At 43.0% G+C, this 27,292-nt stretch overlaps 1 protein-coding gene across 1 annotated transcript in view; it reads left to right on the top strand.

The window, feature by feature from the left end:
* The window catches only part of MND1 (meiotic nuclear divisions 1), a 125,902-nt gene extending 99,091 nt beyond the window's left edge, over positions 1 to 26,811 (top strand). The window contains exon 8 of the mRNA XM_073805484.1: positions 26,593 to 26,811. Within this exon, the coding sequence (XP_073661585.1) occupies positions 26,593 to 26,795 (203 nt within the window). The 3' untranslated portion in view covers positions 26,796 to 26,811. The remainder of the gene's footprint in view (positions 1 to 26,592) is intronic.
* The last annotated feature ends 481 nt before the right edge of the window (positions 26,812 to 27,292 follow it).

Genomic DNA, 27,292 nt, shown 5'->3' with positions numbered 1-27,292 from the left:
AGATGTGGTACATATATATAATGGAATATTACTCAGCCATAAAAAGGAACAAAATTGAGTCATTTGTAGAGATGTGGATGGATCTAGAGACTGCCATACAGAGTGAAATAAGACAGAAAGAGAAAAACAAATATTGTATATTAATGCATATTTGTGGAACCTAGAAAAATGGTACAGATGAAGTGGTTTGCAGGGCAGAATTAAAGACACAGATGTAGAGAACAAATGTATGGATACCAAGGGAGGAAAGTGGCGGGGGGTGGTGGTAGTGGTGTGAATTGGGAGATTGGGATTGACATGTATACACTAATATGTATAAAATGGATAACTAATAAGAACATGCTGTATAAAAAAATAAAATTCTAAAAAATAAAATTAGTATACACCTCCATAGAAGCTGGGAAACATAGATAAACATAACATGAAATAAAGATCACCTGTAATCCTTCTATAGAGAAAAAAATATAGTTAATGTTTTGGTAAGTCTTGTTCATATGTATAAATATACAAATTTTAAAAGTAAAAAAAAAAAAGAAAATATATATGCACCCCTGTGTTCATAACAGCACTATTTACAATAGCCAAGTCATGGAAACAGCTTAAATGTCCATCAACAGATGAATGGATAAAGACGATGTGGTATATTTACGGTGGAATATTACTCATTCATAAAAAAGAATGAAATAATGCCATTTGCAGCAACATGGATGGCCCTAGAGATTATCATACTATGCAAAGTAAATCAGAGAAAGACAAATACCATATGCTATCACTTAACATGTGGAATCTAAAATACGACACAAATGAACATATCTGCAAAACAGAAACAGGCTCATGGATATAGAGAACAGGGAGGTGGGGAAGGGATGAATTGCGAGTGTGGGATTAGCAGATGCAAACTATTATATACAGGATAAATAAACAACAAGGTCCTACTGTATAGCACAGGGAACTATATTCAATATCCTGTGATAAACCATCATGGAAAAGAATATGAAAAAGAATATATATATTTATGACTGAGTCACTTTGTTGTACATCAGAAATTAATACGACATTGTACATCAACTATACTTCAATAAAAATTTAAAAAAAATAAAGATACCCAGGCTTCCCTGGTGGCGCAGTGGTTGAGAGTCCGCCTGCCGATGCAGGGGACATGGGTTCCTGCCCTGGTCTGGGAGGATCCCACATGCCGCAGAGCGGCTGTGTCCGTGAGCCATGGCCGCTGAGCCTGCGCGTCCGGAGCCTGTGCTCCGCAACGGGAGAGGCCACAACAGTGAGAGACCCACGTACTGCAAAAAAATAAAATAAAAAATAAAAATATCCACCCAGTACAGTTGCCTTGTTCTAAGGGATAGCTTGAACTTTTTGCGAATTCTGGAAATTAAACAAGCTGAAACTTTTTTTTTTTTACAAAAGAACTTGGGACACCAGAAATCTCCAGTCACTTGTGAAATGCCTCCTTTTTACTCCCAAAGATGAATGAGAAGCTCCAAGTCCTGAAGACAATCAGTCTTGGTGTAGAAGCAGAAGCGGAAAGAGGTGGTTACACATCACTAAGTGCTGTGATAAAGCTTTTCAGACAGTGCTGGGGAGGGATTGTTCACGGGCCTCTCAAAAGTCCTCGTAGACCAACAGATGGCTCACCAGGGCCCAGTCTTCAGGTGTTCTGGAGCGGGGCAGGTGAACCCTGGAAAGGCCAGAGATTCCCTGAGACGATGCTCTGACAGTCCTCTGAGGCTCCCTAACTTTTGGAAGTAAGTGTGTGGGTGGGAATCGGTACTTGAATTCATTCTTTGTTCAACAAACATTTATTGTGCTTATTAGGTACCGGCAGTTACAGTGGCAAACATGTTCTCCTGAAGATTATGGCCTAGTGTGGAAGACATTGAACAGAAACTATACATGTATAATAGCAGCTCTGTCAAGTCCCGTGGTGGAAAATGCAGGGCGCTAGGAGATCTGAACCCAGGGACATTTGGATTGGAGAGAGATGGTATGCGGGGCAGGGGGTGTCGGGGAAGAAAACAACATTAAACCCGAGACCTAAAGCTTCATGGAGGCCGAGGGAAGGGCGTGTGTGGTTTCCTGCGGGGGAAAACGTGGCTTCAGAGGAGGAGCAGAGAGTCAGGGGGACAGAGCCCCACGCCCGGGAAAGGGAGGAGGTTGCAGGGCGACCAGAGATGTAGACACGTCCTTCAGGGTTTGCAGGAACTGTCACAGATTTTGGACTCTGTGGATGATGGGAAGCCATTGAATGGTTTAAGCTAAAGAATTAACATGACCAGATATGTATTTTTAAAAATCACTCTGACTGCTGTATAGAGTAATGCCCACCAAACTTTTTAAGTAGTGTACCTCTATCAATAAAACATTTAAATTCCGCATGCCAATACAAGCACGTTTGTATACACATCATGTTATGTGTATTATAAAATACAGAATAGTTTTAAAGGATGAGATAAATTGAAGTTCTAAGCTTTTCCTCCTGCCGTTCACTCTGCAATGGCAGGTCTGTCTGGCGGCTCCTGGTGTGCAGTGTCGACGGAGGGACTGGCAGCGGGGAGACGGGTTCTGTGAGAATCCGGGTCAGAAGTGGTGGAGGCTTGGATTAGGACGAGGAGGGAGAGAAGTCGACAGACCTTAAACGTATTTCACGAGTCGAATAGAAAAGGCTGAATGGCTGGTTGGCTGGGATGGGTGGGGGTGGGATGGAGGCGATGTTAAAGGTGACTCCCAGTTTCTGGCTGGAGTAACTTCTCAGATGATGGTGTCAACTTACCCTTTTTTAAAAAATCAATTAATTTATTTTTGGCTGCATTGGGTCTTCATTGCTGTGCATGGGCTTTCTCTAGTGGCAGCGAGTGGGGGCTACTCTTTGTTGCAGTGCACGGGTTTCTCATTGCAGTGGCTTCTCTTTTTGCGGAGCACGGGCTCTAGGCATGTGGGCTCAGTAGTTGTGGCACACAGGCTTAGTTGCTCCGAGGCATGTGGGATCTTCCCGGACCAGGAATGGAACCCGTGTCCCCTGCCTTGGCAGGCAGGTTCTTAACCACTGCGCCACCAGGGGCGTCCAGTGTCAACTTACCCTTGAAATATAGTTGAATAAAAAAGTCTGCCATTTACATTTTGGAGGAAAAAAAGAAATGAAGAATCTTTCTAGCTGTTTTAAGCAGTGTGTGTGTGTGTGTGTGTGTGTGTGTGTGTGTGGTGTGTGAATGTTTATTTTTATGAGCAGGATTACCTCTAGCCCTCACGTTTTCTGTTCTCACCTTTTATGTCTCTAAGGGAAGGAAGTTCCAAGATTTAGAAATCTTAGAAAGCCAAGATTTCTAAGGTCCCACCTTTCGCTTTCTTGCTCTCTCTCTCATTCCCTCTCAGGTACTGAATACCTTCTGGGTTGTAAAATTTACTGGAATACTTTTATTATTTGTAATTTTGATTGTGATATATAAATTACATGTAAAAATTATATATATATATATATATAAATTAAACCTCTTCCTTTTTCCCACTGATCCACTTTATAACATTTTTCTTAGTACATTTTCAGAACCACTTGAGTATTTCAGGATGTAGTACACTCAAGATAATGCTATTCACAGGTTTCCACAAAAATAACAAAAATGGGAGGAGTTATGGCTATTCTAATATGACATCTTCCGCACATCCCCAGAGAACTGCCTGGGAATCCCCTCATTAAGTAAGCCCTTGCCTCAGTACTTATCTGTAGGCAAATGTCAGCTGCAGATACTATTTTAAAAGTCCTTTCACAAACCACAGCTACTTATAGTGATTAGGAGGGAGTCAAAAGGTAATGGATGTAGAGCATTCTGTAAACTGTAGGTTCATATACGAATGTCCATTAATATCTTGAAAACAAAATTATTTCAAAGTGCTGCTGAAGTAGCTACTTGTGTGGAAACTGAATAAATCAATAAATGAAATGGGAAACGCTGTCATGGCCACAGCCCTGGGCCATAATTAAAAGTCTGCTGAATGATGCCGAGTTTGGAATGATATTTAGGATGGAAGCAGGACGATTCTCCAGGATGCACACTGAGTGAAAATAGATTTCCTATACCCTGTTGGATGTTTGTAATTACTTTTCACTTTCTTAGTTATAAAAATCAGTGGGCAAGCCAGAGGTGTGGGCCTGTTCGGTGGTCCTATAATAGAGGAGGAATATTACACATAAACTTAGAAATGCCTTCCTAATTTTCTCCAAGAAAGAGAGTTTGAATAACTTGTGACTAGTTTTCAAGAAATGCAACTTTTTACTCTACAAACACGTTTATATAAAGACTAGACAACTACTTTAGAGAGAAGGGTGTTCTTCAATCAGAGACCTAAAAATCCTTGGCTGGGGTTAGCAGATGTAAGTTGTTTTTTTTTTAAATTTATTTGTTTATTTATTTATTTTTGGCTGCGTTGGGGCTTTGTTGTGGTGCGCAGGCTTTTAATTGCGGTGGCTTCTCTTGTTGCGGAGCACCGGCTCTAGGCGCGCAGGCTCAGTAGTTGTGGCACACGGGCTTAGTTGCTCCGCGGCATGTGGGATCTTCCCGGACCGGGGCACGAACCCGTGTCCCCTGCATCGGCAGGCGGACTCTCAACCACTGCGCCACCAGGGAAGCCCAGGACTGGAATTTTTGACAGGCAGCAAAGGCCCTGATGAGATTTTAGGCTTCAGAGGCAGCCTACTCAATACAACATTATTTCATTTCTATTTTTCCAAAAGACACCATTGCGGTGAAGTGGGGACCTGTAGCTCCAAGAAAGAGTGGGAGGTAAAGGCTTCCCAAAAATCTCTCTCTGACTCACCAGGGAGCATCAGGAAACTACACACAAGTTCTCTCCCTTTCACCCGAGATGGCTGGTGGTAGCTGGCAAGTGACAGCAGTCAGACGGCAGCCCCTGCTCCTTCACCCAATGTCTGCAGTGTGAAAAAGCGCCAGGAAAGGCCAACTGGGATTGCAAGTGTGAAGGGTACTCTTGAAAGTATTGAAACCGTCTGCCAATACCTTGGGGGAAATGGAAATCAAGATGTGAAGACAGAGAAAGTAGCAGTAGTGGGGTGATGGGGACCAGCCCGGAAGAGGTGTCAAGGAAGACATGCAAAAGAAATGACAGGGAAAGGAGGGGAGAAAGCGTTACAGCCACAGGGGGGTTTCTGATAGGAGGGGAAGTGAAAACTGCAGAAACAGAAAGAGGAACTAGGGGACAAGAGGGCTTCATTTCTCAGCGCGCTACCCCGCCCGCCTCCCCCTAAGAAACAACCACATGGGGGAAAGACACACAGGAAGTGTCCTTTGCACCTTAGACCCTGATTTGGTGACGGATGAGATGCCAGCTCTTTAAAAGGTCGCTGCCTAGGTTGGAGAGAGATCAGAGATATTTCTGGACTGGAACGTGGGCAGTTTGCATTCAGAAAGGAATGAAGTTCTCATCCAACTTTGATGCTAATACTTTAAAAAGAAGGAAAAAAAATTACAAACTTTTATGTGGTGTTCATGAGGGAAGGAAGGAGGGAAAGAGGGTGGGAAAGTAGGAGGAAAGCAACGTCCTCCAAGAAGTTATTTTATCAAACATTTAATCAACTCTTGCTCAAGGCTAATTGTAGAAGTAAGCTGTGCACCTCCATCGGGGGCAGGCAGCTGGCAGACGGCGGGTGTGATTTGAGTCATTGTTATGTTCCCAGTTGCGATTCAGAAGACATTTCCTAAGAGCTAAACCAAATTTATGAGCATGAATCACTCAGATCTTATGAGTTTTTAATACAATATTAATGTAATATTTCTTTATTCATATACTATGTTTAAACTTAATTAACAGACTCCTTAAATACATCACAAGAATTTAACAAGCAAACCTTTTTTCCAGTTTTATTGATATATAACCTTGTATAAGTTTAAGGTGTACAACACAATGATTTGATATTTGTATATATTGTGAATTGATCGCCACAATAAGACTAGTTAACTTCGGTCACCTCACATGGTTACAAGTTGTTTTTCTTGTGGTGAGAACTTGTAAGATGTACTCTCTTGGCAACTTTCAAATATACAAACTTTTAAAAAAGATATTTACTAAGAGACAAACCAAATTTATGAGTCTTGCAGTATATTTTGGGAACCAGACATGGATTACACCAGGTTAAAATATCTAGAAAAGAGAACTGTCACCAGATGAGGGCCTACACTTAAAAAAAAAATGTTTTACATTGCGGTAAATTATACATAACATCAAATTTACCATTTGAACCATTTTTAAGTGTACAGTTCTGCACTATTAAGTACATTCACATTGTTGTGCAACCATCACCATCATTTCCAGAGTTTTTTCATCTTCCCAAACTGAGACTCTGTACCTATTAAACAATAACTCCCATTCCCCCTCCCCCAGCCCCTGGCAACCACACGATTCTACTCCCTGTGTCTAGGAATTGACTCTTCTATGTCCTTCACGTAAATGGAATCAGTGTTCTTTTGTGACTGGCTTGTTTAATTTAGCATACTGTACATCCAGGTTGCAGCGTGCCTTCCATTTTAAAGATGAATGGGCCTATACTTTTTAAGTGGGAGGCATGATGCAGAGTCTGCTTTTTCTTAAAAAGAAAAATGTGTATATATCCATATCACTTTTTAAAAACTGCTACAGCAGCAAATACATTTTTTAGCATTTATTTGGTTGCAGAAGAGGCTGGGGCTGGACTTCAAGGGCCTTGTTCAAAGGCCTCTTAGTTCCTGGGATGGGTTCTTTTTAATCTCACAAACAAGAGACCATCCATTAGTGGATGAGACTGAGGACAGAGTTAACCCTCAGTCCTCTTGATTCCTGCCCCCTCCTTCTCTCCCTGACCCCTGAGCCCCCCCATAAGAGTTTTCTGGGTAGAATATATGGGAACAAAAAAAAAAAAGGAAGAGGCATGCCTCTGCTCTTTCAAGTAGAATTCCTGACAAAGGAATACCTTTCCTGGATCCAAATTTTGGACACTGAGTTCTGAGCTGTGTTCTGGTTTTTAGATCAAGTGAATTAAAGAAATTCATAACTTTCCTCCTCTCAGCGCTAACCTTAATTTCAAAACTCTGTGCCTTTTACTGAAATAAGACTCCCCTTATCAGCTCAAAAATGGCTTTGGGGGTGGCTTTTGACCTTATTCCCCCAAAATCAAAAAGTCCTTTTTCTTTAAGTCACTGCAGGGCACCTGTGGTAATGGCAGATAGGAAGGCACACTGAATCTCACCTTGTGCTTTGAAATGACAGCTGGCCCTGAAAATAATCTCCCAAACTCAGTAGTCTCTGAAGTCTGTGTTGTTAAGCACGGTACCAGGGCCTGTCAGTAACCCCTGGCCCATCTCTTCACGCCCAGAGCAGGGGCCTAGGAAAACAGGAGCGTTTACAACAGCCGATGCACAAACATGGTCCCCATGGAAATAACTCAAAGGCACTACAAAAGGGGGATGGGAGACACTAGAGTTTTTAGACCATTTGAAGATTTTTAGATATAGATATATCTAAAATATATTAATATATATTTAGATAGATTTGAAAAGATTTTCTTTTGCGGGAACACGTTCGTGTTTCTTACAAGTCATTCTGAGCTGTTTTAATGTAAAATTATTTACTGGAAGATTGAAACTAGAAAAGGCCTGTATTTTCAAGCTGGACAAGAAAGCCAGTGTTCTTCCTGTCAAGACAGTTGGGAGAGGAAACTATGTAGCCCCTGTAGTTTCAGTTTACAAGTTAGACCACTGATTGTTCCACAAACAAAATGGAAAGAAGTTCTAATTTCAGGAGCGGAGGAAGGAGGATCTGGAAGGAGAAAATTCAAGAATGAAGAAGCCCAAGAATTCATACTTCTCCACTCCGTTCTTAGACATTTTGGCCTGGTGTAAAAAATATTGTCCCACCCAGCCAGCCAGCCTCCCGGGTATACTGTTCCCCAGCCTTGACTGAAATTCTGCACAGAGGTGGTCTAGGAGACAATGCTTTGACCTTCCACTACATCCAATCGCTCTGCGTCTGGATTCAAGTCAGAAGGCTATGTGCTAACAGTTTGCATTTCTCCTTTTAAGAATCCTTTGCTTGTGCAGGAAAACTGAGGCTATTATAGGAGTTTTAGAAAAATACGGGAGTTGGTGTATTTTGGGTGCTGTGAAATAATTTTCCTAAAAGTGACATTATTTAGCAATTGGGAAGGTGTTAGCTCTAGCCTTATTTCATGGATGTTTGTGTGTGTGTGTTTAAGATATATGTAACGTAACATTTACCATTTTGACCATTTTTAGGTGTACAGCTCAGTGGCATTAAGTACATTTGATGCCTATTTTAAAAATCCTTTAGCACTCTGAATGCAGAGGCTCCTTCCTACTTTTTGTATAAACCACACCCTGCACATAGTGTTCAGGTACCCTTCATTTTTCAACCTCACTATAACAAAATTATGTGTACTTCTCTCACCCGTTTTTAAAAACAGAGATTCTAAAATGGAGTAGCTGGAAGACTGTCTTTTTTCTACAGGTCCATTGCTCTTCTGTGGTCTTTTATCCACTAAAGATCACGATTAAGTTTATTGTAAACCTGCTGTCCCCCAAGCTAAGCGATTTCCATTTCTTTGTCTATTAATAGACACCTTTGCCCACACTTTAGTCCTGGTGGTTCTCACCGAGGGTCTTCTCTGAACCATGTCCAAAGTTATTTATACCACTAGAGTTTTGAAATCTGGTAGTAGTGTCTATGAACTCTATTTAAAATAAAACAGAACAAAACAAAACCTAACAAGAGTTCCCCAGAGTAGCTTTCTTGACTAGCATCACGAGAGTGAGAAGCAGCTAGTGTTCCAGGGAGGCTGTGGTCTTTCTCACTCTCATCCCCACTATCCCTTTGCCACCAGGATCTAGTCTCATCCAAAACTCCAGTCCAGAGTAAGAAAACCATTTCTTTCCTTAGTTCCTTACAGCGCAGACAGTACAGCAGTGTGGACAGAAAGGAGGATGTTAATTACACTTTCCAGAGCAGACTGGATTTCGGATATCCTGAGCTGTCGTCATACCTCATGGCAGGTGTGTGACTTGCTCTTTTGTTCAGATAATATTGGCTAAACTATGAATGAAGCCTTAATGGAGGAAAAAGCACCCAAATAAGAACAGGTTTGGTGTGGAGACCAGCTTGGTGCTCACCGGTGCTCGTGGCCCCTCCCAGCATCGTCCCATAAACGTGGAGCCTCAGTGAATATTTGTTGACTGAATAAATGAATGAGGGATGGGTAGGTCTTAGGTAATATTCTAGCCCCTGGTAAGCAGAATAATCCAAAAGTGGAAGCAGGGGCAGGCACAGCCAGTTAGAGTGAGAGTAACTTGTGACTTAAGCTGAGGATGTGGTTCAAGTGGGGAAGATGAAGGTCTGAGTGGGTTTGAATTTGGCCATATCGTCCAGGCTGTGACCCCCCCAAACGATTTGCAAATGGTTTGCAAAGAAGGTATATCGTCAAAATTCTAAACAAAAATTAACGAATGAATGAATGAATTCACTTTTCCCTGAATTTTCCCTGCCTGTCACCCTTCATGGGCATAATCCTAATTGTTTAGTGTCCTCTGAGTGCCCTGGCCCTACACACCAACACAGCCACACCCAGAACAAGTCTATCTTCTTCAAACTACACTTTGTCTTAAAACTATCCCTTTTAAAAGTGCCCTTCAAGTAAAGGTTCCAATTCCTCAGAACTGGAAAACCATCTGACCACCTGGTCATATGCATGTGTAAGCCATGGTCACCAAGCGCTTAACAGTCAATACATGTTTGAAATTACTTGGTTGAAATACTGTGTTCTAAGTCTGAACAACAGATAGACACACTTGTGTCTCAGAAGAGGGTCTCATTAACCTCAGTGAATATAATGGATGGGATGAATCAGGGCCCCTCTGTGCCAGTTCTGGGCAACATTCTCCTCTCCCCAACATCAGGGTGGAAACAGAGGAATCAGTGACTTGGTATCCTAGTTACAGTCCCGTTATCAGCCGTGGGAAGCCGCTGTAGGTTCTGTGGGGGAAAAGCATGATAAAAATGCGTTAGAAAACAAAGTTTTAGGAAGTTTGCTAGAGAAATGATGTTTATTCTAGATCTAGATGAGGACTTTAGGAGGTGATGTCTACTGCTGCTGCCCCTGGTGCTCGCTGCCATTCGGATTGGGTCCAGTGGAAGACACAGGTGGCTCTGGTCAGTATTCATGAGGACACTGCCACCTGGTTCTGAAACACGCACAGAAGATGTACCAGGGGTACAAAGACACGTAAGATCAGAAAAGGGTGATCAAGTTTACTTGAGGGAAATGCAGAAGAGAGGGTGAGCAGCCCTACCTCTATAGGTAAGAGGGTCGCCAGCCCTCCTGCGAGAGTGGAGGAGGTACCCCCAGGCGACAAGGACCGGGCCAACAACACTGATCATCTCGTGTAGTTACAAAATCCACTGTCCATCCGTCTGGCTCAAAAACTCTGCTGCTACTTGAGGGCGGGGGTGACAGTTACCGATTTTAAGGTAGCTTCCTGCCCTATTTGGCATAGGGTGGTGACTGCTATAATTATATTTGAATGAATACATCAACATCTTTTTGTCTTGAAAGATGAGTAGAAATGCAAAGGGAAGAAAGGGGTCAGCTACTCTGTGTGGAGAGAGCATAGCATAGCAATAGCAGAGGTGGGAAATTCAGTGAGCCTTTTAGGAAATGCAGTCAGTTCACTCCTGGAGTGGGGGGTGGCTGGGGGAGGGGTGGGAGTAAAGAAGTGCTGGAGGGGGGGGCCAGAGGTCAGAGAGGACGGCCTCGCAGGCTCTGCTAAGAACGTGGACTGTATTCCGTAGGCAAGAGGAAACCATCCAAAGTTTTAAGGCAGGGCGATCATCAAATCTGTGTTTTAGAGGGGTCCCTGGCAGCAACATCAAGACGAACTGCAGTAAAGGGATGTTCGAGCTAACACCCGTCGGTTCATTTGTGAGTGGAGTAGAGGGCCAGACATTTATGAGAAAATTCAGAGTAGCACTTACTAGTATTAAGAGAATAGAAAGAGTTGAAGGTGACATCATTAGTTTGACCTTGAGCAAGAAACCAAGAGAGGAAATGGAAGAAGAGAAGCAGGCAGGGGAAGAAGAGATTATTCATTCGATTCTGAATTCTTGGAGTTTGAGAAGCCTATACATTTCCAGGGAGAACCGTGGGTTTGTGGTCAGTAACATGGTGCCCAGAAGAGAAGTTGGGGACAAAGACACAGTTCAGGGTGTGGGAGTTGGAATCATGGGGCTGGATGAGAAGCCCAGAAGCTTCACTTGGAGGGAGAAGAGAAACACTGAGCCTGGGAAAAGGAGGATTCCCTTCCCCCTTTTAAAGTTCACTGCCCTTCTCCCTGTTATACAAATATCTACACAAGAGGACAAGTGGAAATGACACCAACATTTTTTCCCAGAAGTTCTTTAACTTCTGGTCCTGTGACAGGTGAGCTGGCCCTTTCCGAGTCTGGGTGCTTCTCCGGGAGTTGAGCGCCGTGAGGGATTAGGAAGGCAAGAAACAGCCCTGGAGACGTCTGCGCTCCAAGCCCCGGGCCGGGGGCCAGAGCACCAGCTCAGCAGGGCTTTCATTGTTAACTGTCTTGAAACATCTGAAGATGTTGTGATGGTGAGACCAAAGGAGGGGACCCCCAGGCTGGACGAACGCCGCCGTCGGGCTTGAAGGCACAGCCCAGGCCTGGAACACGACCACTGGTAAAGTGCATGGTATTCAGATTGGGGCAGTCACTGTTGAGTGAATTCTCAGTGAGAAAGGTGAGTAAGAGAATTAGAAGCTGAAGAATGGACAGCGGAAAATCGGTGGCTGCCAGAGGCGGCAGGTGGGGCCGTGGGAGAAGTGGATGAAGAGGGTCAGAAGGCAGCAACTTCCAGGCATAAAATGAATACGTCTTGGGGGTGTCATGTACAGCATGGTGACTAGAGTTAACAATACTGCATTGAATATGTGAAAGTTGCTACGAAAACAGATCTTAAAGCTTCTCATCACAAGAAAAGAAAAACTGTAACTATGTGAGGTGATGGATGTTAGCTAAACTTATTGTGGCGATCATTCCACAATGTACACACATATGAAATCATTATGCAGTGCGTCTAAAACTAATGCTATAGTTCATGTCAGTACCTCAATAAAACCGGAAAAAAAGAAGTGGAAGACTGTAAAAACTTAAGGGAAAGTAGCTATTGAGGGAAAAAACTCAACAGTGATCCCATAAATCGTATTATTGGATTAAAATAAATCATTACAGAGAGGACATTGAAGACAACAGCAGAAGTATTGTGCTGGGGATGTGGTCAGGGTAGGCTTACTCCAGGATGTGGGACTTGAACCAGCCTTTTAGTGATGGGAAGAGGGGGGATTATCCCAGGCAGGAAGAATGGTGTGAGCAAAAGAACAAGCTTGGGTATAAACTGGAGTGATAATTGGGATGACACAGCGGTTATTTTAGCAAACTGACGTTTTTTATTTATTTATTTTTAATTTTATTTTTACATCTTTCTTGGAGTATAATTACTTTACAATGGTGTGTTAGTTTCTGCTTTATAACAAAGTGAATCAGTTATACATATACATATGTTCCCATATCTCTTCCCTCTTGCGTCTCCCTCCCTCCCACCCTCCCTATCCCACCCCTCTAGGTGGTCACAAAGCACCGAGCTGATCTCCCTGTGCTATGCGGCTGCTTCCCACTAGCTATCTATTTTATGTTTGGAAGTGTATATATGTCCATGCCACTCTCTCGCTTTGTCACAGCTTACACTTCCCCCTCCCCATATCCTCAAGTCCATTCTCTAGTAGGTCTGTGTCTTTACTCCTGTCTTACCCTTAGGTTCTTCATGACATTTTTTTTTCTTAGATTCCATATATATGTGTTAGCATACGGTATTTGTCTTTTTCTTTCTGACTTACTTCACTCTGTATGACAGACTCTAGGTCTATCCACCTCATTACAAATAGCTCAATTTCATTTTCTTTTTATGGCTGAGTAATATTCCATTGTATATATGTGCCACATCTTCTTTATCCATTCATCTGATGATGGACACTTAGGTTGTTTCCATCTCTGGGCTATTGTAAATAGAGCTGCAATGAACATTTTGGTACATGACTCTTTTTTGAATTATGGTTTTCTCAGGGTATATGCCCAGTAGTGGGATTGCTGGATCATATGGTAGTTCTATTTGTAGTTTTTTAAGGAACCTCCATACTGTTCTCCACAGTGGCCTTATCAATTTACATTCCCACCAACAGTGCAAGAGGGTTCCCTTTTCTCCACGCCCTCTCCAGCATTTATTGTTTCTAGATTTTTTGATGATGGCTATTCTGACCGGTGTGAGATGATATCTCATTGTAGTTTTGATTTGCATTTCTCTAATGATTAATGATGTTGAGCATTCTTTCAGGTATTTGTTGGCAGTCAGTATATCTTCTTTGGAGAAATGTCTATTTAGGTCTTCTGCCCATTTTTGGATTGGGTTGTTTGGTTTTTTGTTATTGAGCTGCATGAGCTGCTTATAAATTTTGGAGATTTATCCTTTGTCAGTTGCTTCATTTGAAAATATTTTCTCCCATTCTGAGGGTTGTCTTTTGGTATTGTTTATGATTTCCTTTGCTGTGCAAAAGCTTTGAAGTTTCATTAGGTCCCATTTGTTTATTTTTGTTTTTATTTCCATTTCTCTAGGAGGTGGGTCAAAAAGGATCTTGCTGTGATTTATGTCATAGAGTGTTCTGCCTATGTTTTCCTTTAAGAGTTTGATAGTGTCTGGCCTTACATTTAGGTCTTTAATCCATTTTGAGCTTATTTTTGTGTATGGTGTTAGGGAGTGATCTAATCTCATACTTTTACATGTACCTGTCCAGTTTTCCCAGCACCACTTATTGAAGAGGCTGTCCTTTCTCCACTGTATATTCCTGCCTCCTTTATCAAAGATAAGGTGACCATATGTGCGTGGGTTTATCTTTGGGCTTTCTATCCTGTTCCATTGATCTATCTTTCTGTTTTTGTGCCAGTACCATACTGTCTTGATTACTGTAGCTTTGTAGTGTAGTCTGAAGTCAGGGAGCCTGATTCCTCCAGCTCCGTTTTTTGTTCTAAAGATTGCTTTGGCTATTCGGGGTCCTTTGTGTTTCCATACAAATTGTGAATTTTTTTTTCTTGTTCTGTGAAAAATGCCAGTGGTAGTTTCATAGGGACTGCATTGAATCTGTAGATTGCTTTGGGTAGTAGAGTCATTTTCACAATGTTGATTCTTCCAATCCAAGAACATGGTATATCTCTCCATCTGTTTGTATCGGCTTTAATTTCTTTCATCAGTGTCTTGTAATTTTCTGCATACACGTCTTTTGTCTCCTTAGGTAGGTTTATTCCTAGATATTTTATTCTTTTTGTTGCAATAGTAAATGGGAGTGTTTTCTTGATTTCACGTTCAGAGTCTTCATCATTAGTGCATAGGAATGCCAGTGATTTCTGTGCATTAATTTTGTATCCTGCTACTTTACCAAATTCATTGATTAGATCTAGTAGTTCACTGGTAGCATCTTTAGGTTTCTCTGTGTATAGTATCATGTCATCTGCAAATAGTGACAGCTTTACTACTTCTTTTCCAATTTGGATTCCTTTTATTTCCTTTTCTTCTCTGATCAAAACTATGTTGAATAAGAGTGGTGAGAGTGGGCAACCTTGTCTTGTTCCTGATCTTAGTGGAAATGCTTTCAGTTTTTCACCATTGAGGACGATGTTGGCTGTGGGTTTGTCATATATGGCCTTCATTATGTTGAGGAAAGTTCCCTCTATGCCTACTTTCTGCAGGGTTTTTATCATAAATGGGTGTTGAATTTTGTCAAAAGCTTTCTCTGCATCTATTGAGATGACCATATGGTTTTTCTCCTTCAACTTGTTAATATGGTGTATCATGTTGATTGATTTGCGTATATTGAAGAATCCTTGCATTCCTGGAATAAATCCCACTTGATCATGGTGTATGATCCTTTTAATGTGCTTTCGGATTCTGTTTGCTAGTATTTTGTTGAGGATTTTTGCATCTATGTCCATCAGTGATATTGGCCTGTAGTTTTCTTTCTTTGTGACATCCTTGTCTCGTTTTGGTATCAGGGTGATGGTGGCCTCATAGAATGAGTTTGGGAGTGTTCCTCCTTCTGCTATATTTTGGAAGAGTTTGAGAAGGATAGGTGTTAGCTCTACTCTAAACGTTTGATAGAGTTCGCCTGTGAAGCCATCTGGTCCTGGGCTTTTGTTTGTTGGAAGATTTTTAATCACAGTTTCAATTTCAGTGCTTGTGATTGGTCTGTTCATATTTTCTATTTCTTCCTGGTTCAGTCTCAGCAGGTTGTGCATTTCTAAGAATTTGTCCATTTCTTCCAGGTTATCCATTTTATTGGCATGGAGTTGCTTGTAGTAATCTCTTATGATCTCTTGTATTTCTGCAGTGTCAGTCGTTACTTCTCCTTTTTCATTTCTAATTCTATTGATTTGAGTCTTCTCCCTTTTTTTCTTGATGACTCTGGCTAATGGTTTATTTATTTTGTTTATCTTCTCAAAGAACCAGCGTTTAGTTTTATTTATCTTTGCTATCGTTTCCTTCATTTCTTTTTCATTTATTTCTGATTTGATTTTTATGATTTCTTTCCTTCTGCTAACTTTGGGGTTTTTTTTGTTCTTCGTTCTCTAATTGCTTTAGGTGCAAGGTTAGGTTGTTTATTCAAGATGTTCCCTCTTTCTTAAGGTAGAATTTTATTGCTATAAACATCCCTCTTAGAACTGCTTTTGCTGCATCCCATAGGTTTGGGGTCGTCGTGTCTCCATTGTCATTTGTTTCTAGGTATTTTTTTATTTCCTCTTTGATGTCTTCAGTGATCACTTCATTATTAAGTAGTGTATTGTTTAGCCTACATGTGTTTGTATTTTTTACAGATCTTTCCCTGTAATTGATATCTAGTCTCATAGCGCTGTGGTCGGAAAAGATACTTCATACAATTTCAATTTTCTTAAGTTTACCAAGGCTTGATTTGTGACCCAGATATGATCTATCCTGGAGAATGTTCCATGAGCACTTGAGAAAAATGTGTATTCTGTTGTTTTTGGATGGAATGTCCTATTAATATCAATTAAGTCCATCTTGTTTAATGTATCATTTAAAGCTTGTGTTTCCTTATTTATTTTCATTTTGGATGATGTGTACATTGGTGAAAGTGGGGTGTTAAAGTCCCCTAGTATGATTGTGTTACTGTCGATTTCGCCTTTTATGGCTGTTAGTATTTGCCTTATGTATTGAGGTGCTGCTATGTTGGGTGCATAAATATTTACAATTTTTACATCTTCTTCTTGGATTGATCCCTTGATCATTATGTAGTGTCCTTCTTTGTCTCTTCTAATAGTCTTTATTTTAAAGCCTATTTTGTCTGATATGAGACTTGCTACTCCAGCTTTCTTTTGGTTTCCATTTGCATGGAATATCTTTTTCCATCCCCTTACTTTCAGTCTGTATGTGTCTCTAGGCCTGAAGTGGGTCTCTTGTAGACAGCATATATATGGGTCTTGGTTTTGTATCCATTCAGCCAATCTGTGTCTTTTGGTGGGAGCATTTGTCCATTTACATTTTAGGTAATTATCAATATGTATGTTCCTATTCCCATTTTCTTAATTGTTTTGGGTTTGTTACTGTAGGTCTTTTCCTTCTCTTGTGTTTCTTGCCTAGAGAAGTTCCTTTAGCATTTGTTGTAAAGCTGGTTTGGTGGTGCTGAACTCTCTCAGGTTTTGCTTGTCTGTAAAGGTTTTAATTGCTCCATAAAATCGGAATGAGATCCTTGCTGGGTAGAGTAATCTTGGTTGCAGGTTTTTCTCCTTCATCACTTTAAATATGTCCTGCCAGTCTCTTCTGGCTTGCAGAGTTTCTGCTGAAAGATCAGCTGTTAACCTTAGGGGGATTCCCTTGTGTGTTATTTGTTGTTTTTCCCTTGCTGCTTTTAATATGTTTTCTTTGTATTTATTTATTTTTTTTGCAGTACATGGGCCTCTCACCGTTGTGGCCTCTCCCATTGCGGAGCACAGGCTCTGGACGCGCAGTCTCAGTGGCAATGGCTCACGGGCCTAGCCGCTCCGTGGCATGTGGGATCTTCCCAGACCGGGGCACGAACCTGTGTCCCCTGCATCGGCAGACGGACTCTCAACAACTGTGCCACCAGGGAAGCCCTGTATTTAATTTTTGACAGTTTGATTAATATGTGTCTTGGCATATTTCTCCTTGAATTTATCCTGTATGGGACTCTGTGTGCTTCCTGGACTTGATTAAATATTTCCTTTCCCATATTAGGAAAGTTTTCAACTATAATCTGTTCAAATATTTTCTCAGTCCCTTTCTTTTTCTCTTCTTCTTCTGGAACCCATATAATTCGAATGTTGGTGCGTTTAATGTTGTTCCAGAGGTCTCTGAGACTGTCCTCAGTTCTTTTCATTCTTTTTTCTTTATTCTGTTCTGCAGTAGTTATTTCCACTATTTTATCTTCCAGGTCACTTATCATTCTTCTGCCTCAGTTATTCTGCTATTGATCCCATCTAGAGTATTTTTAATTTCATTTATTGTGTTGTTCATCGTTGCTTGTTTCATCTTTAGTTCTTCTAAGTCCTTGTTAAATGTTTCTTGCATTTTGTGTATTCTGTTTCCAAGATTTTGGATCATCTTTACTATCATTATTCTGAATTCTTTTTCAGGTAGACTGCCTATTTCCTCTTCATTTGTTAGGTCTGGTGGGTTTTTATCTTGCTCCTTCATCTGCTGTGTGTTTTTCTGTCTTCTCATTTTGCTTATCTTACTGTGTTTGGGGGTCTCCTTTTTGCAGGCTGCAGGTTCGTAGTTCCCGTTGTTTTTGGTGTCTGTCCCGAGGGGCTAGAGTTGGTTCAGTGGGTTGTGTTGGCTTCCTGATGGAGGGGACTAGTGCCTGTGTTCTGGTGGATGAGGCTGGATCTTGTCTTTCTGGTGGGCAGGTCCACGTCTGGTGGTGTGTTTTGGTGTGTCTGTGGACTTATTATGATTTTAGGCAGCCTCTGTGCTAATGGGTGGGGTTGTGTTCCTGTTTTGCTAGTTGTTTGGCATAGGGTGTCCAGCACTGTAGCTTGCTGGTGGTTGAGTGAAGCTGGGTGCTGGTGTTGAGATGGAAATCTCTGGGAGATTTTTGCCGTTTGATATTATGTGGAGCTGGGAGGTCTCTTGTGGACCAGTGTCCTGAAGTTGGCTCTCCCACCTCAGAGGCACCGCACTGACTCCTGGCTGGGGCCCCAAGAGCCTTTCATCCACACAGCTCAGAATAAAAGGGAGAAAAAGAAGAAAGAAAGAAAAAAAGAAAGAAAGAAAGAAAGACAGATGGGAGGGAGGAAGGAAGGAAGGAAAGAAAGAAGATAAAATAAAATAAGATAAAATATAAAATTATTATATTAAAAAATAATTATTAAGAAAAGAAAAACGGACAGATACAACCGTAGGACAAATGGTGGAAGCAAAGCTATACAGACAAAATCTCCCACAGAAGCATACACAGACACACTCACAAAAAGAGGAAAAGGGGAAAAAATCATAAACCTTGCTCTCAAAATCCACCTCCTCAATTTGGGATGATTCGTTGTCTATTCATGTATTCCACAGACGCAGGGTACATCACGTTGATTGTGGAGCTTTAATCCGCTGCTTCTGAGGCTGCTGGGAGAGATTTCCCTTTCTCGTCTTTGTTCTCACAGCTCCCGGGGCTCAGCTTTGGATTTGGCCCCGCCTCTGCGTGTAGGTCTCCGGAGGGCGTCTGTTCTTCGCTCAGACAGGATGGGGTTAAAGAAGCAGCTGCTTCGGGGGCTCTGGCTCACTCTGGGGGGGGGGGGGGGAGGGAGGGGCACGGAGTGCGGGGCAGGCCTGCTGCGGCAGAGGACGGCGTGACGTTGCCCCAGCCTGAGGCGCGCCGTGCGTTCTCCCGGGGAAGTTGTCCCTGGATCCCGGGACCCCGGCAGTGGCGGGCTGCACAGGCTCCCCGGAAGGGGGGTGTGGATAGTGACCTGTGCTCGCACACAGGCTTCTTGGTGGTGGCTGAAGCAGCCTTAGCGTCTTATGCCCATCTCTGGGGTCCGCACTTTTAGCTGCGGCTCGCACCCGTCTCTGGAGCTCCTTTAAGCAGCGCTCTTAATCCCCTCTCCTCGCACACCAGGAAACAAAGAGGGAAGAAAAAGTCTCTTGCCTCTTCGGCAGGTCTAGACTTTTCCCCAGACTCCCTCCCGGCTAGCGGTGGTGCACTAACCCCCTGCTGGCTGTGTTCACGCTGCCAACCCCAGTCCTCTCCCTGCGCTCCGACCTCTCCCTGAAGGCCGAGCCTCAGCTCCCAGCAACCCCCCCCCCCCCGCCCCGCGGCGGGTGAGCAGACAAGCCTCTCGGGCTGGTGAGTGCCGGTCGGCACTGATCCTGTGTGCGGGAATCTCCCCGCTTTACCCTCTGCACCCCTGTTGCTGAGCTCTTCTCCGCGGCCCAAAGCTGTCCCCCTCCACCACCCGCAGTCTCCGCCCGCAAAGGGGCTTCCTAGTGTGTGGAAACCTTTCCCCCTTCACAGCTCCCTCCCACTGGTGCAGGTCCCGTCCCTATCCTTTTGTCTCTGTTTATTCTTTTTTCTTTTGCCCTACTCAGGTAACTGGGGACTTTCTTGCCTTTTGGGAGGTCTGAGGTCTTCTGCCAGCGTTCAGTAGGTGTTCTGTAGGAACACGTGTTCCACGTGTATGTGTATTTCTGGTGTGGGGAGGAAAGTGATCTCCGCGTCTTACTCTTCCGCCATCTTCCCCTCGTCCTGACGGTTTTTTAAAGCAAGGAAAAATACAGATTTGTGGAGGAGTTGGAAGTTTTATTTTACCACCATCTCAGCTGATGGCGACTCCACTCTTGGGGTCGCTTGGAATCATTCTTGGCTCCGTTTTTAAAATTCACATCTCACAAACAATCTAAGTCAGGAAATCTTCTTGACTCTTAAAACAGATCTGGGGCTTCCCTGGTGGTGCAGTGGTTGAGAGTCCGCCTGCCGATGCAGGGGACACAGGTTCGTGCCCCGGTCCAGGAAGATCCCACCTGCCGCGGAGCAGCTGGGCCCGTGAGCCATGGCCACTGAGCCTGCGCGTCCGGAGCCTGTGCTCTGCAATGGGAGAGGCCACAACAGTGGGAGTCCTGCGTGCTGCAAAAAAAAAACCAAAACAGATCTGGAATCTCACTACCTCTGAGTCCCTCCCCTGCTCTCACCTGCTGCAAGTCACTAATAATCTCTAGACTAGGTGACCCGTTTAGCCCCCAGTCTGATTGTTGCATCGCTGCCCTCGGACAGTCTACTCTCAACACTGCCGCCAGAGGGATCCCCCCGAAATGTCCATCAGATCAGGTCATTCTGCCGAAAGCCTTTCCTGACTCCCCATCTTTCCGCAAAGTAAAAGTACATTTCAAAGTCTTGACAATGGCCCAGGAGGCAGTGCTTACTCTGCCTGACATTCTGCCCTCTGATCGCATCTTCCAAATGTTCCATCTCACATTGCTCCGGCCACACTGGCTTTCCACAGGCACACTCCTGCCACAGGGTATACTCTGCCTGGAATATTCTTCCTCCAGCTAGTTGCAAAGTTAACTCCTGCTCAAATGTCATCTTTTTATTGAGGCCCACCTTGACCTCCCTACTGAAAATTGTCTGTCCCTGTCTGCCACTGCACCACCACCAACTGGCTCCTGTTCCAGGTTACACAGGAGAAAGTTCTCCAGCCCTTTTTCACTTTTTTTTTTTTTTTTTTTTGCGGTACGCGGGCCTCTCACTGCTGTGGCCTCTCCCGTTGTGGAGCACAGGCTCCGGATGCGCAGGCTCAGCGGCCATGACTCACGGGCCCAGCCGCTCCGCGGCATGTGGGATCCTCCCGGATCGGGGCACGAACCCGCGTCCCCTGCATCGGCAGGCGGACTCTCAACCACTGCGCCACCGGGGAAGCCCCCTCCAGCCCTTTTTCAAATGGCTCTTAAATATTCTCATCTCACAATCAACTAAAGCAGATCTCCTTCCTTCCAGAGAGTTCCAATATTCTGGGTTGGGACCCAGGTCAATGAATTCAAATACTTACGGTCAGTGGCTTTTATAGCAAAGTGCTGATCATGATATCTGTTGTAACAGGATACAGAGAAATAAACATAGGAGAACATTCCTCCAGGGGGACTTTAAATATGTAGACTTGGACTTCCCTGGTGCGCAGTGGTTAAGGGTCTGCCTGCCAATGCGGGGGACACGGGTTCGAGCACTGGTCCGGGAAGACCCCACATGCCGCGGAGCAACTACGCCTGTGCGCCACAACTGCTGAGCCTGCGCTCTGGAGCCCGCGAGCCACAACTACTGAGCCCATGTGCCGCTTGCCGCAACTAGAGAGAGTCCACGTGCAGCAACAAAAACCCAATGCAGCCAAAAATAAATAAACAAATAAATTAAAAAATATGTAGACTTATGTCTTGATACTGAAGAAGAATCCACTTTTGTTGCCATAGACTTTAAATCTAGTTTTATAAGATGGTTCATAATTTGACTTTTCAGGAAATGAAAACACCTATTATACTTAAACAGACGTGAATCATTCTTTCCTATTATAATCTTATGTATTGCCTCTCCCAAACAGACATAATTATACCTTTAAAAAATTGTATAGGGCTGCTCTGGTCATGCAGTGGTTAAGAATCCACCTGCCAATGCAGGGGACATGGGTTTGAACCCTGGTCCGGGAAGATCCCACAAGCCATGGAGCAACTAAGCCTGTGCACCACAACTGCTGAGCCTGTGCTCTAAAGCTCGTGCACCACAACTACTGAGCCTGTGTGCCACAACCACTGAGGCCCACGTGTCTAGGGTCCGTGTTCCACAACAAGAGAAGCCACCACAATGAGAAGCCTGCACACCGCAATGAAGAGTAGCCCCTGCTCATCGCAACTAGAGAAAGCCCACGTGTAGCAACGAAGACCCAATGCAGCCAAAGATAAATAAAATAAATTAAAAAAATAAAATCAGTTTTATAAAAAAAATTGTATAATAAAGTTTGAATTCCTTTATTTTGAGAATATACACTCCTCCTTCAAACATTATTGTTTTCATTTCTTAAAGGTTTGAAATTAGCAATATCAAACAAATCAATCTAGAAATGTACAGTTAAATCTTTAATCTCAGAGAAGAAAAGACCAGTAAGGAAAAGGATCATTGAACTTCAGACCTAGGAAAGAGCTTCAGGGTGCAACACCAGCCCAACTCCTCCATCTTGCTGTTAAAGAACCAGAGCACTCAACAAGACATGGAAGGAACCTAAATGTCCATTGACAGAGGAATGGATAAAGAAGATGTGGTACATATATACAATGGAATATTACTCAGCCATAAAAAAGAATGAAATAATACTATTTGCAGCAACATGGATGGACCTAGCGATTAGCAACATGGATGGACCTAGAGATTATCATACTAAGTGAAGTAAGTCAGACAGAGGAATACAAATATCATGTGATGTCACTTATATGTGAAATCTAAAAAAAAAAGATACAAATGAATTTATTTACAAAACAGAAACAGACCCATGGACTTTGAAAAAACTTATGGTTACCAAAGGGGAAAGGTGGGGGGAGGGATAAATTAGAGGAGTTTGAGATTAACATATACATACTACTATATAGATAAACAACAAGGACCTACCATATGGTACAGGGAACTCTACTCAATATTCTATAATAACCTAGATGGGAAAAGAATCTGGAAGAATGGATATATGTATATGTATAATTGAATCACTTTGCTGTACACCTGAAACTAACACAACATTGTAAATCAACTATACTCCAATATAAAATAAAAATTAAACAAAAGAACTCGAGGGTGTGAGTGGAAATCACTCAGCTGGGGGACCATAAGCTGGTCCTGGAAGCCAGGCCTCCTGAAGGCTAGCAGAGCAATGTCTTCATTATGCCAGAGAAACCTGAAAATCAGCTGGGGTAATTGTGCAGCTAGTCAGATTTTATTTATTAGTTAGCACTAGCTGATACATTTGGGGAAAACCAAGCCATGCCAACATGATACTACCACTCTTCCATACACAATGAAATTTAAGTCATAAATATGCAGAACCCACTTCTATAATGTTTGAGTACTTTCCTGGCAATTCACCCTCTGGCATTATCCCATTTGTCACAAAGTATTAACTCCCTGTACCTATGTCTGCTTATGTGGCTATCTCTTAGGATCTAGTGAGGAAGAGTTGGATCAAAGAAGAGTGGGATGGGGTAGTGTTCAGGAGTGATGACACAATGGAGACCTTGCCAGGTGAAATTATGGGGTGGAATGGTATGACCATGGTAACCAAGTTGGGACTCAGAACTTCTGAGATCAACCAGCTGCCCTACTTATCCCCAGGATGTTCCCAATGCCAGGTTCCTAGTGACACTTACTCTTTCTTTTCCCAACTCCCACTCTTCAGTCCTCAAGACTCACAAAAATAAAAAGAAGTTTTAGCGATATTTGTTCGATAATCTACACAATTATTCTGAACAAGAAATAAATTGACAGTAGCTCAGGTCATACATACGGGATAGCACAGGACTGAAAATAGGTGATTATTCCTTACATTGCCATCTGGACTAGGAGTTCATTTCCAGAGTAATTGCAGAGATTCTGCAACTGTTTATATACCATTTGAAATCCTAGACCTCTACTCCCAGGAGACCATCATAGCCAGACTGTTTACGTCTCTCACCAGTTGAATGAGAGTCACTTTATTATCTTAAATGTGAGCTCCCCTCAGTCTTGCCCTATTTCCTGTTAACCACCCTTCACCAAGAGATTGGAAGTGACATTAAGAATTGGGGGGCTGGGGACTTTCAGGATAAAGTCTATTGTCACTAAGGTATAGAGATTTTGTGGGCTGCTCTATGTTTTCAGGAAAAAAAAAATTCTAAAAATCAAATATGTTTGGCAAACTTACTCATGCTTACATCAAATTAAAGAAGGAAGCATGGCCTATTTCTGTTTTACAGCTCACTGTCTCAGGGCCTTAGGTATTTGGAATGCAGACTGTGCCCTGTTGGCAGGGATTCGGAATCAATTTAGAGCGTGTGATATGATAACACATGTTCTGGATCAGTGGCAGGGGAACGTTTGGAGCAGTAATTCTGTCTGTCTCCCCATTAGCAGGAAGGCTTGCTAAACTCACAGCTGGAGAGGTGCCTAAAAAGAACCAGGCTCTGTGTGTCTGTGTGTGTGTGTGTGTGTGTGTGTGTGTGCGCGCGCGCGTAAAGGCAACACAAAACCCAACCCCCAGGATAAATGCTAAATTAAGGCCATCAAAAATGAAACGGTACTTTCCTCACAAGGATAAACCGGTATCAAATCAAGATGACTGCCTTTTTCAGCTAGAAGTGCTGCTCTATCCCTTCAGACACTGGGCTTAAAGACACAGGTGATGTTTGACAACAGTAGGGAAAAAAACCTAGACCCAGTGGTCCCAAGAAGAAAATCAAAAGAAAGTGTTCATTTTAATAAGGCACAGAAGGTGGGTGGGTTGGGGGGAGGTATAGAAGATTCAGACAACAGGAGTGAAACTTGATATCTCTCAGGCAGAAGTAGAAGCTGAGTCTTGGCCCTGGTGAGCTGAACATTAAGGAAACACGTAAGTGCGTGTAAGTGCAAGCATGCAGCGAGCGTAATTCAGCAGGCGTTGTGAGGCCGCATGATAAGCTTAGCAAGAAAGATCAAATGTTGTCTTTTGCAAAGATGTAAGTTATTTACTCATTTTGATCAGCAGAAAGGACAATTTGTATAACGTATCCCTGCTTTCGTATTTCTCTTTCCCTAAAGTCTATAGTGTTCTGTAACTTCCTATTGCCTTATAGTTTACCCTGCTTACACAGACACAGCACTTCTCTCCAGATTGACCTGGATGAATGAATGAATGAATGAATGAGTGGTGTTGGATTTAAAATATTCAGAATATAGGGACTTCCTTGGTGGTCCGGTGGTTAGGACTTCGCCTTCCAATGTAGGGGTGCGGGTTCGATCCCTGGTTGGGGAGCTAAGATCCCAAGTGCCTTGTGGCCAAAAAGCCAAAACATAAAGCAGAAGCAATATTGTAACAAATTCAATAAAGAATTAAAAAAATTTGTCCACATAAAACACGCAGAATACGAACATCATGGAGCCAATCATAGTTGATTTGGCGTTTTAGATTATTTCTCTAATTCACTCAATCAATTTAAGTATGGCTAGCTTAGAGATCACCAGGAATCTCTTGAAAAGAGTCAACATGGTTAAATGGTGAAGATACAAGCATATGATTTTACCACTACTTGGTCAAAACTAAAACTGTAAGGATTTATAAAGTCATCTATTGATTTACGATTAGAGTTAAGAACATACTGGCTAACTTTGCAGGCTTCTTCCTTAGAATGAAGCCCTAGTCTTCAGAGGAAGTACTTACCAAGCATTTCTCAGTTGGCACAGTGCTTTTGCACGTATTATTCCATGTAATCCTCTTGACCTCTTACCTGTTGGTTTTAAGATACCACCCCGGCTTTTTTTTTCAGAGGTGATTTGAAGTGTTAGGTCTTAATAATTGAGCAACATTTTCCCAGAGTCCTGTCTTCATTACGTCAACTTCCTTTGACAACTAGGACAGTCTTAGCCATTTCCTGTTCAGATCCCTTCTCCCTCGAAGACACTGACCTGCATACCGGCTTCCTCCTTCAGAGGTGCCTTGGATTATCTGCTCACTGGAGGGGCAGAGAGAGGACCGACCACTGATCCCCTTGCCCACTGAGGTTACCAAATTCACCCCTCACACACCTCCTCTCCTACAGTTTCAGGTCTTGGTTTGTGTTTCAATCCACGCGCCATGTGCTTGTTGATCCTGCCACTTACACCTTTCCAAGTGGAGCTGCACCTCCCTTCCCACTTCACAGTCCCCATGTTCTGCCCAAAAGAAACACTGTCCGCCACCCTTTCCCGGCTTTATTGCCTAGAAGTTCCTTTTGCTCCAGCCTCACGTGTGTGTACTTTTTTCTCTGTACAGTATTTTAAAAACCTTTTATATATTTCTCACTGTACTGAGTAGTTTTTCACCAAATCTATCATAGTTATCGTTGCCATTTCCATGTTAGTGGATTTATTTCGGGTGTTTCCAGTTTGGAGCTATCACAAATAACATTGCCATAAATATCTTGTAAAATATTTTTCATTTAAAATGATTTTCTCAAAATAAATTTCCAAGAATATTACTGTGTCAAAAGGTATAATCATTTTTATGGCTTTTATTCTGTATTTGGTTGCCTTCAAGAAAAAGTACCAACTTGTCCTGTCCTTGGCACTGTGAAGAGTGGGCTTCTTTGAATCTTTCCCAACACTGGGTTTCATAATAATTTGCGTTTTTGTTGTCATTAATTTAATCATTATGAAATAATACTGCAGAGTTATCTTAATTTGCACTTTTTTTTTTTTTTTTTTGCTATACGCAGGCCTCTCACTGTTGTGGCCTCTCCCGTTGTGGAGCACAGGCTCCGGACGCACAAGCTCAGCGGCCATGGCTCACGGGCCCAGCCGCTCCGCGGCATGTGGGATCTTCCCGGACCGGGACACGAACCCGCATCCCCTGCATCGGCAGGCAGACTCTCAACCACTGCGCCACCAGGGAAACCCCTTAAGTTGCACTTTTAATTGAGGCTGATTTAGCAATAAAAAAAATTTCAGGACTGGAATGATCTTTAACACAGAGCAAAAATAATTTCCAAGGGGAGCGGAAGGGGGTCATTTCTTCAAATCTATTGGGCTGGCTCGGAAGAATTTGCCTACACACTGGCGGGAAAAACTCGATTGCCATTTAGCAAAACTGCCAGTACCGCTCTAGTCTAGACCCTGCTTTCCTCACACACAGGTGATTGCCAAAGTCTCTTAACCAATTCGCCAACCTTCCACTCCCCGGGTCATTTACCCGCAGCTCCCGGTTTAAAGCGCTCACAGAGGAAACAGGGCCGCGGGAGGGACCAAGGGCGCAGCCCCCTGAGACCGAACCTGTCTCCCGAGCCCTAGACGGTGTGCTTTCTCCGTCGTGCGCCTCTCACTACTTTCTGGGAAGCCAGGTGTCTCCGAAGAGCCGCCGGCTGACGTTGGAGGCTTTTTCTCCGGTCCTCTGGCTGCAGCTCCTGCAGCTGCGGTGCG

Source organism: Tursiops truncatus, chromosome 5 (assembly GCF_011762595.2).
Source record: "Tursiops truncatus isolate mTurTru1 chromosome 5, mTurTru1.mat.Y, whole genome shotgun sequence".
Lineage (NCBI taxonomy): Eukaryota > Metazoa > Chordata > Mammalia > Artiodactyla > Delphinidae > Tursiops > Tursiops truncatus.
Note: the sequence above shows the minus strand (reverse complement) of the source record. Positions and strands in the feature narration are given on the sequence as shown.